Genomic DNA, 11,620 nt, shown 5'->3' with positions numbered 1-11,620 from the left:
ATAATGTAAATTATTTAACGATCAGAAACGTCAACAATACGATTCTGTCATGTTCTACATATGCATTGGAATCTGACCTTTCAACTTGTATTAATACTTGTATTATAATTTCATTATACATTAATACAATGATATAACGAACAATACATCTGAATAGGATACTATACATACATCGTATAAACCAAATACAATAAGTAAAAAAAATTTCAAATTACATTTCTAAAGACTGAACACGTTAACAAAGTAAACAAAATTACAATTAGTTCATAAATCTTAACACCTTCGAACTTTTTTTTACAGGTGTAATACGTTTTAATTTACTGTGTAAAAAAGAAAATAAGACGATAATGTTATAAGCCAGCATAAACAAGTCTCAGTACATATATCGATACATCAATATGACGAAATTATTGAAAAGTTTGTTTATTTTCAGTAGATTACATACGTTTCCTGTTTAGTGAGAGTATATGATAGAGCTATTTTCGTTATTACTCTTGTTTAGCACAGCATATAACAATGTTACTATTCTATATTTCACATTTTGGCTGTCAAGTCAAATACTAAATTTTTATTTATCCATGCCACAGCAACACACACACAGATACTAAACTTATACACTGATGGACATACAAACGTATTTTTATATCTTTCTATATTAAAGTTTCTAAATACATTACGTACAGCTTCGTTTTTCCCTTACTGTTATACTGATGTACTGATATATGCCACATGTTTTCATTTATTTTGCTAAGTATTTCGAGGCTCATACATTTGACTGTGACAACAACTTTTTAATGAATCTAGATAAATAGATTCCTTTTTTTACTAAAACTCATGTAGAATAATATATTCATAATTTTGTTCCATAAATGGACACAAACAAACTTCAACTTCGAGTATCTACGTTTTTTTAATGGTCATTTACACATAATTAGCCAAATTTCTTTCTTTCGCTTCTTTTTACCAAAAAGGAAGCACTTTATAATTTCTTCTTATTCAAGTGACACTTACATGTACTTCCAAGACCATTAACTTTATTTTATCCTAAACTAAAACTTTTTCAATACTTAAACAAAGGCACATACGTACACAAGACATTGATAAACCTGCAAAATTGTCATGACTGTTTTACAAAGTAAGATTAAATATCTAAATTCAATTTGACAAAAATTTTCAGTATAATATGAATTGCTAAAATGAACTATTGCATATTGGCTTAAAGGTCCGTACATGATGTGTATTTGAACATTTTTTAAATATATTTTTTTAAATGATTTTTATGTTTCGTCATAACAAACAATGACCCATGTGTACTCTGATTATTTTAACAGTAAATCATTCGTTTTATAAACGTTATTCATAAACTAGGAATTCGCGCTTAAATATTTTGTAGTTTATTTTGAATTTATTATTTTTATTATATTACAATCGTTTCACGGCAATGCTTTCTTTTTAATGATATTTGTTGCAGCATTTAATAATGATAATTATGAACTATTGAAATAATCTTGTTCTACCTATATATTATAGAAAAGTAGATTCTGTTGATCTGTGTTATTTAATCCGTTGCACATTGTATTTCACATACCATAACCTTGGTACGCTGCAGCAGTAGCAGCAGGTGCATAAACATTTTGAGGAGGTGCACCATATACACCTTGTGGTGCATACCCAGATGCTATCATACCTGGTCCTGCTGTCAGCATCAACTGTGGTTCCGCTATAATCATACAATAAGCACAACATTATCATTCTTCAATTTTAAACTTATTAAAATATAATATATTTAATTTTTTTGTATTAGGTCGTGTAATATGAAATGTCGGATTTTGTTGGAAAAAGAAAATCCTATTTAATATTTTAAAAGAGGTATATTCAATCAAATACTTATTAGTTATAAATTACTGTTTCAGGTTTATCATACAGTTCCTTTTGCAAAGAAACATCATTGAAACGAAATGTTACAAATCAACGCTGTACTATTCTTTCATTCATAATATTGTCCCCAAATGCTTTGTTTATATTTTGAGCAGCTTTTGCAGCATTATTTCCAAGTTGGAATTCTTATAAGAAAATTACACGAATATTGGTGGTATCCATGTTTTCAAACAACGATGCAAGAAATAGTTATTATGCACAATTCGGAAAAATTTTCTTGCAAAGAGTTATGATACTGATAATCGACCATGAAACTGTTTAAAAAATGACATGAAAAACAAAGGAATGACAACAATAGAAATATAAACATTTATGAGTAAGAAAAATTCGACATTTCATATTACACGATCTAATATTATCTAATAACACTTGTAATATATAGGTAAATAAAACAAATACATACGCATAATCATAGGCTTATGTTCTTGATGATCAGTTTCTTCAATGCGTCGACTTTCAGCTTCTTCTAATTTATCGACCTATAAAAACAGAGACATACAAATAGTGTACAATGAATGATATACTTAAACCTAACAAAAAAAGCTGATATATAAAAGTGTTCACAATTATTTATACATATATAATTTTGAAGTTTTAACATTCTTATAATATTAGAATAATTATTTTTTAAACAAAATTTATTAAAACGCGAAGATTGAAGTAGCTGTATATGTAATTCCAGTTTCAATAGAACATTCTTTAAAAAAATGTAAATTTTCACAAACACTCGTAATCTAGACATGAATTATGTATACGGTACAGCTACAAAATAGCTTAAGAAGTTTATTGTGAAAATCCTTACCTTACTTATATATTCTCGTGCAACTTGAATCAGATATGGCATGGCGAAATGTAAAATGCGATTTCTCCATGCAAGTTCTAAAATGACATCTGGGTGTAGTAAATCGTAACAATGAAATAGGCAAGCCGCAAAACAATCTTTTGATCCCCTTTCCAAAAACCATTCTAGTAATTCTTCAGCGACTTCAGGATTTCGTGATTCCGCTGCATATTCCATGGCATCTCTGCTCGAGATTGTTAAAATAAATATAAATTTTACGAAGTATTATAGATTACTTAATAAAGTTACGTGAAACTTGAAAATATTATAATATGTTTTACCTGAATAATCGGTCTTTCTTACAAAGTTCCACTGACTGTTTCCATCTGTTGTTTCCTTTATATAAATACGCAGCAATTCTTCTGAATTCAATTAACTCGTGCTTCTCCAATTGCTGCGCGAGTGCAATATTATCAAAATTATCAAATGCATCAATTGATGTTCTGAGACCTTGATAATCTTCTTCATCGATAAGCAAACTATTCAATGCTTCGTTGATTGCTTTATTATTCAATGCCTGCACTGATCTTAAATACGGTTTTACAAGTTGCAAGTGTCCTGTTCTCTTGAAATATGCAACTCCTCTTGTATGGTCCATACGAGGAGCAAGTACAAGTAATATGTCATTCAAAAGTAGAGGTTTATACTCAACATAAAATTGTATAGCTTTGTAGTATAATTCAACATTCGCCACTTTAGTGATCACATCTTTGAAATGACCTTCTCGCCATGCTTCAGTAGGATGTTGCATCATTGCAAGCACCGCGTTATCGTATTCTTCGTATTTATCATACAAAAATACAAGCTCTGCCCATAAATGTGCTTGTTCTGCTGCACGAAGTACCTGTACATTTTATTAATGAATATAATAAACTCAAATAAGAAAGTACACCTAACCCTTGATTTACGCGAACTTTGAAAAATTAGAACACTATTTACGCGGTAGTTTTTATGCACAATTTCGTTTTCTGAAATGTCATTATTATTATTTCCTTTGTTTGGCTATGTGAAATGAACATGTATTTTTAAAACTTATACAACTTTTTTCCAATATTTTGTTTTCCCTCGCACGCGATTCCCTCTTATGCGATTTTCATTCATGTAAAACGAATCCACGTGGAACGGATTTTCGCGTAAATCGAAAGTCAGTGTTTGCTAGATAAAATACTTCTTTTTTTCACAAAATATTATATTTGCTGACGAATATAGATCTAATTGGTCATTATGTTTTCTTACGTATACGACCAGGGCTTCTTTTTTAAAGTAATCATAACAAGAACGTTTCTGTCAATTTTCAATCTTTTTAAAAAGTATTTGAAACCATGAATTTGTATACAATTAATCTATCTTATCTACATTATTCTACACATTGTCTATGCTACAATAAACAACATACCTTTGGTATGTTGACTCGCGACCAAAATAATTCGAGATGCTCCCTCATTCGTTGAGGCTTATATTTGCTGTAAAGAATAGCTAATTCAGTGAACATTCCCATGTGCGCCCTTTCAAGGCCTAATGCAGCTTCTAGAAGGTTGATAAGTTCTTCAAAGTGTCCTCGATCTTGGTAATAATTAATTAGATCTTCAAGTTCGTCAGCGTGTACAACTATGTGTAATCCACACATTTGTGCTAATCTAAACTCTCCACTATCGACACAAGCAAAACAAACTTCTTTCCAAGTACGAGTTGAATTGGCTTTACGAGCACTATCAACAGCACCTTGAAATTCTTTCAGGTGAACAAGTGTAATAGCTAGTCGTGCAAAGTTTGATACATTGTTGTATAGAAGTTTAGCAGCATCATACATCTTGTCATCGAAGCATCTATCGCCAATCTAAAACAAATAATATAAATATGTAATTACGTGTAAGAGTTTTTAATATTACCACCTTGATTATAATTTGTGTCTATGTAATGAACGTATAAATATTTAACCTTTTGTATATCAGCATGATTAGGTCCAGAAATAAACTCTTCGAGATCTGCAAGTCTGTTTGTTCTCGCGTACGCATATATTAATTCACTTTCAATAAAAGATTCACGTGCTTTCTTGCGGGCCATTTGCAAATAACGTACTAAATCTTCCCAATGAGAAGTTCGATGAGCGGTTTCCACAACGTCTACATATGCTGATGGATCATCTGCTTTAATGAAACTGTCAATAGACTCTTTAACTAATCCTTGTTGTAATTGTGCTCTAGCTAACTGAGACCATACCGGCGGCTCATTACACCTATAAGAATATGTGTATTAGTTTTTCAACAGTAAATCGAATGTAATAAAAAATGAAAGAAATAATACTGTCTATCGTAAATTATATATTACCTCTCTGCAAATTCATAAGCTCTGTCTAAATTGTTAACTTGCTCAATTAGAACTTGTATGGCTGATGTATTGACATCAAATTTCTTAAAGATGGCAAAAGCTTCTTCATAGAGTTCATTGTTAATAGCTATATTAGCAATGTCAGGAGCATCGTAATTGTCCAATCGGTTAATGTATTCCATAACCCGCGTACGATCAGCTTTTATTGCCGTTAGAATTAAAAGATTTTGTAAATTGCGATGATCGCTGAATGCGCTGCTGTCAAGTACAATTTTCTCAAGAAGCTCAATTAGTTCGTTTGGTAAATCAGCAGTCATGAATGCTTTCACGGTGACCGATATGTCCTCAGGATCTTGAGTCTCTGATAAAGCTGTTTGTACAACCTATAAACAAGTACATAAGCAGTAGTATAGAGCGTAAAACCGGTTAGTTGATTGTATACACTCTATTTAAAATATTTTATTATGTAAATTAACCTGATCAATTAGTTGCCTTTTGTATGGATTACTCTCAAGTAAAACCTCAGCCCACAAATCAGGATCTCTTCGCCGTACCAAATATCTCGCTTCACTTTTGAATAGACTATTCTCATTACACACACTTATTAACTCCCGATCGCATTGACCACGTTCATATGCAATGCATGCTAAATGTGGATCTCGTTTTTCACAGTATTTTCCTACCACTCTACTGTCATAGAATTGATTCTCCCTAAAGAATAAAGATTAATTAAGAAAGCAATATTAAATCTGAAGTAATAGTTATGACACACAAGGTATTTTATAAGTAATCGTATAAAAGTTGAAAATATATATAAAATACTTTGTAAATAAGCTAAGAAACTTTTAATAAATGTAGGTTTAAAATTAATATTTTAAAATTTTAAAAATAAATAAATATTTGATCTAATAATAACAGATCTCTGACGAATTCTAAGCTTAAATCCATATATGCTCGAAACTAATGTTACGTTACATTACGTTTTCGAATAAAAATGTTGAATTTGTTAATTATTTAAAGTATTAACTAATTTTAAATACACTTTATATTGAAATATATTAATATTTTAATTCTGTAAACTCACTTAAGAAATCTTTCAGGGTTATTGTTACTGTCAATGTATATTTTTGCCAATGCATTATGCGTTGCAGGCTCCACACAACCTTCGTGAACACGGGACTCCAGCCATGGAAGTAGAAGTTTCAAGCGATTTCTCTTTTCAACTTCTTCCACCAATTCGTCAGTTGAAAATTGTCCACGTACCACCAGAATTAAATTTTTTATAATATCCTCTGAGCAATCAACATCTAATAAACCACCTACTACAACCGGTAGACGTGATGGGTTTACCTGAAATGTACCATATTAATAAGTAGAAACTTTAAATAATGAATACAGCGTAAATATATTCCACCACTTTCACTTAAATATGATTTAGAAATATTTATCGTTCACATGGAATTTATTAATTTTATTCAGTAAAAATGGAACTTACTTTTTGAACATAAATTTCAATGTACTTCTGTAAATTATTTCGGTAAAGATATAGTACGAGATCATGTACAAAATCAAATCGATCACAAACGATTATTAATGGTAACTGATCAGATAATTTCGCTTCCTTAAGGAAATTCTTGACGCGTTCTGGGTTGTAACAATTACTCTCTCTACAAATTCTTTCAACCTCCTTGATTTGTCCAGTTTTACATGCTGCTTGAATATATTTAAAGTGCACTTCTTGATCCTGACTGAAATTGACGATAGATCCCAAAAAGTAGAAGAGTCCTTCATATGATTTAAAGCTCTCGAATAAATCTGAAACAAACAATAATATTATCTATATGACATTATACAATTGAAAGTATATAGAAAATCATACATACCTATCAATGCTTTTGTAGTTAATTGTTCATGATATTTTGTTGCAATTTGTATACAAATCTGTAAATTTTGTCGTATGTTAGCGGTTAACATTGCTTTCAGACACTCCAATGAATCTTCGACAGACAATGTTCCAAAAAATCCAACCAACCAATCAGGAGATAATAAATGTGTATGAACAACAGCCCTTTTAATATCATATAAATCAGTATAATGTTCCAAAGCACGTTGTAGCAATCCAGCTTTTTCGCATAATTGAGCAATATGAGCTCTGTCATAATGAGTGAACATTTGATTTCCCAAAATTGCGTCAGCAACTTGAGGCGCAGACATTAAATTCATTTCTAAAAGACGGGTTTGCAAAGCTCCTTCACTTGGCCGATTATTCTTTAAAGCGTCTAACAAAAATGCTGTGCATTGTTGTACCATATTTTGTTCCATAAATATATCCACGATCTATAAATATAAATAAATATTTATTATAAAAAAATAATACACACTTGTGATATCATAAATGATAATGTAATACTAACTTGATTGATATCAGCTAAAGGTTCTTCATCTTGAACTAACATTTGGGCAAATGCTACGCCCTGATCAGGATTAATTCTCATGACATTTCTTAACAAAAATATATAATCAGGAGTGTACGAAACTTTCTTGGCATACAATACAATCTTTTGAAACTGACCAGTTTCTGCAAAACATTGTATAACTTTATTGGGAACATTAGCTCTTAAGTAAACACTGAGAGCTAAGGTTGGATCAGCTTGTTTCACTAAGTCTCCTAATTCTTCGCTACATTCTAGCTTATCTTCTTTCAACCATTTTTCAAGAAGTTGTTTCCGTCCTTGTACCAGTACTGGACGACATAATTCCAAAGATTCATATTTGTTTAATTGTCCTTGATCTAAAAGTATTCCAAAGTACTGTAACAAGGGTGATGTTTGTCCTTGTGTTGTTGGTACCTAATAAGTACATAAATGGTTATTTTTGATATGAAAACATTACACACATTACTTCATAGTAAATTACAAACATACCTGTTGGAATCGTTGAATTGTTCCCGGTGTTCTCAATATTCCTTTCGGAGCATTTGCTGCAACTTTTGCTGCTTCCGCATATTGGCCATTTTGGAAAAGCATATTGAATTTTCTCACGAATAACTCTTCAGCTCCTGATAGATTATTTCTGACAGCCATTCGCAATGCAAGTTCAGGATTTTGTAATATTCCATTTATGTATGGAATTATGTTTTCTTCATCAACAGAGACTGATAATACTTGACCTTTCCGATTTACTCCTATTATACCACCAGATGCTTCGTGTGGAGCAGTGACAAAAATAGTTTCTCCAGATATACGATTCATAAATATACATGTTGCAGATTCAATATCATACATATGTATATAGCCATACTTTGTTATTAAATATATAACATCATACTTTGAACTGACTTGCATTGCAACTGGAAAATCATTTCCAGCCTCAGGTGGGAAAAAAACATCTACCGCTTTCTTTGGGAACAGATGATTACCAGAAGGAGGTTGACCTACTTCAATAATGTGAAGCTTTGCACCCTGTAGTGTTCTAACAGCAAAACAAAATAAGTTACTTGGCTCTGCATTTCCTTCCATTTTAAATTGAGCGAAAGAAGCTGCATGTCCTTCAATTGGCTGAGAACATTTTCTTTCAACGGAATAAAGTTGCATAGCACCGACCACTCTATTATGCTGAGCAGAAATGCCAATTAATAAAAGCCAAGTCTGTTTCGGATCAGTTCTGTAGTTAATTATTTGACAACCATTTAATGAAGAGTGTCGATCGAACATTTTATTAGGAGTTGATTCTCCTTCCATAGACCAATGATATACTGCAGTCTCTGTTACCAATGCTAAGGTGTTTAAAGATATCCACTTCCAGAAAACTACATCTTCTGTCATTGTGTGAGCTTTCATTTTTGATTTCATTTCTATATTAAAAATCTGAAGTGTTTTCATCGCTGTTTTAACATAAAATAAATTTTTTTATTTTAGACTGCACAATCCGTTTGTTTTTATTACATCAAATATATTATAAATTTAATGTAATAGTAATTTATAATATATTTGACATAATAAAAAATTAATAGTAATTTAAATACTTTCGGCAGAAAAATAATAATTCTAGAATTTAAGTACAAAAATATTTAAAGATTTAAAAGATTTACAACTATACAATGCTTCTAGAACATAAGGAACTTGAACATTGTTCTTAACAATAAATCACTGATTTTTAACATAACCTTGTTTACAACTTTATAAACATGGTAAAAATTAAAAATTTGTGAACAAAGTCCAAATGGATAATCAATTATGAATCTTCAAAACATTTTCCACGCATTTCAATATTTTATATTACATAATACATGTGTACACATTTATAATATGTGCGTTTCTCACAATTCATATTCATTAATGTTCAAGCATTTATACATATTAAAAAAAGAAAACATCTTTTACCTTTTAAAGCTATGACTTTACTTGCAGGATTCATGATTGCAGAATCCGCAGAAATAGGTCTCCTAATTGGATTAGCCGAATCATTCATATCAATGATGACTACCTGTGCGGTATCACCAACTTTTTCTCTAACACAAATGAACTTATCAGATTCCATAGTAAGTGTATTAAAACTAACATTGTTAGCATTAATTCCCACAGCTGTGAGCTACAACAAAAATAAAAAATAAACATAAACGATTACAATATAAAATATATAAAATGTAAAAATATTTGAAATTTTGTATTGCATGACCATCAGTCTTATACAATGAAAGAAGAGGATATAACATTCATTTTAATGGGTACATTAAACATATAATCATTAAGTTTAATGTTATACAAAATGATTTAATAATATAAATCATAAAAATTGTTAAATGCAAATAGAATTCAACATTACTGCTAATTATAAAGGTGCCATTTATCATAAACATTAACCTTAGACATCAGCAAATATGGAAGTTAAATATTTAGTAATTGTAAATAAATATGATAAAAGAATATTTCATTCATTAATTCTAAAATTGTATTAGAAGTTACGAATATAATTAAACTAATAATACATAAAATGTTTTACTAGATATTAATTGTGCAAAAATCAATAAATCGTATAATACGTCGTGTAAAAATTCATAATTGAATAAATTTCAACGACAATATGATACAATTAAGTTTGCAATACCTCATTGTATTTGTCAGGAAGTAATTTATTAAGAATTGTATTTTCTTAGTGAAAAAGAAATTAACATAATAACATATAAAATTAAATGTGAAGTCTATACTGTATTGAATTATGTAGAAAAAGACAAGCACTTCAATTAGAAAATTTATAACATATAAAGACGGAAATAAGGGGCGTATATGTCGAGTAGACGTGGCCCTCATTGATAAAAAAAATCAATTTATTTTTCTCCCTAACTTTCCGATATAGGACGATGCCACGATCAGTTAACCTCTACAAATTTGAACATGAATATGCTTTCGAATTTATTCAGATTTTTGCAACTCGAGAAATATGTGATGATATTATACCTGTCAAAGTAATGTCAATTCGGAAGGTTTTAACGGAACTTCCGTTTTAACATTAATGTAATAAGCAACAGCAGAGAAACTATATAATAAAGCATCAGAAACGTAGAATGAAATTAAAATTATTAACTGCAAATGAGAAAATCATTGACGACGTGTCGAAATAATTGACGAACCGGGAGTGAAAACGGGTCACCTACCTGAAGATGTTCTTGAAACCTTATGGGTAATAACTGCGTCATTTTTCCGATGTTTTCTATAACTTTCCGAGGTTTTCCAGCCGCTGTTATTTAATCGGGAATATATTGCGGCTGTACGCCGTTTCTATGTACAAGTGTTTTGCCCTGTGGTGCGCTTCTCAACCTGAAAACCTCAGCCCGACCATCAGCGCACAAAACCAACTGACGCAAAGCGAATGCCGTCACTACTTGCCGCTGACACCCATCATGGCCGCCAACGACCGCCCCTCTATCTAAAAATAGTTCCACAAGTACAAAAGTGTCCCGATCGATTCTGTATCTTGATATTGCCAAATATTTTTAAATATATTAAAGTGGTAACGGCATGCAGATCATGCAACAAAATGCCTAACAATTGAGAACGTTGTCACGGGTATGTTTATTTAAATATTCGACAGCGTAAGAATACATACAACTCGGTTTTCTGGTAAATCTCGTACGCCACCCCTTCCTTTCTTTAATCCTCACCCCCCACTCCTTACTGTGAATGAAACCGCAACGGCGCACAAGTGTATACGTGGTACGATCCTCATATACTTTACACATGTATACGCTGTAATCCAACGAATAATTTTAATTATACCACATTCAAATTTTTAACATAACATTTCTAAATAATTTTAATAGGTATGTTATAGAATATTGAAAATGGAAATAAAAATTAGAAGACCCATTATAAACCTGACTTTTCAATTGGCTACTTAGATTTTACATTTAATATCAATACTAATAAGGTATAAAAAAATTAAAAATTTTGTCACTGTGATTATAATATTATAATATATAAATCTCGTGTACTGTATGTAGGCAATAGAAATTAA

The 11,620-nt window shown here is 30.8% G+C and overlaps 1 protein-coding gene across 1 annotated transcript; it reads right to left on the bottom strand.

Annotated features, from left to right (window-relative positions):
- Nucleotides 1–85: 85 nt before the first annotated feature.
- On the bottom strand, nucleotides 86–11,378 carry Chc (clathrin heavy chain). Its single transcript, XM_031978418.2, has 16 exons — nucleotides 11,213–11,378; nucleotides 10,761–11,032; nucleotides 9,490–9,697; nucleotides 8,032–8,990; nucleotides 7,522–7,956; nucleotides 6,991–7,444; nucleotides 6,603–6,922; nucleotides 6,192–6,457; nucleotides 5,584–5,818; nucleotides 5,108–5,490; nucleotides 4,718–5,015; nucleotides 4,176–4,616; nucleotides 3,061–3,623; nucleotides 2,741–2,963; nucleotides 2,342–2,417; nucleotides 86–1,720 (listed from the first exon to the last, which is right to left on the bottom strand). The coding sequence occupies exons 2-16, from the start codon at nucleotides 10,800–10,802 to the stop codon at nucleotides 1,581–1,583; spliced, it is 5,043 nt and encodes a 1,680-aa protein (XP_031834278.1). The 5' UTR covers nucleotides 10,803–11,032; nucleotides 11,213–11,378; the 3' UTR covers nucleotides 86–1,580.
- Nucleotides 11,379–11,620: the final 242 nt, after the last annotated feature.

The sequence above is a fragment of the Nomia melanderi genome, chromosome 6, assembly GCF_051020985.1.
Source record: "Nomia melanderi isolate GNS246 chromosome 6, iyNomMela1, whole genome shotgun sequence".
Lineage (NCBI taxonomy): Eukaryota > Metazoa > Arthropoda > Insecta > Hymenoptera > Halictidae > Nomia > Nomia melanderi.
Note: the sequence above shows the minus strand (reverse complement) of the source record. Positions and strands in the feature narration are given on the sequence as shown.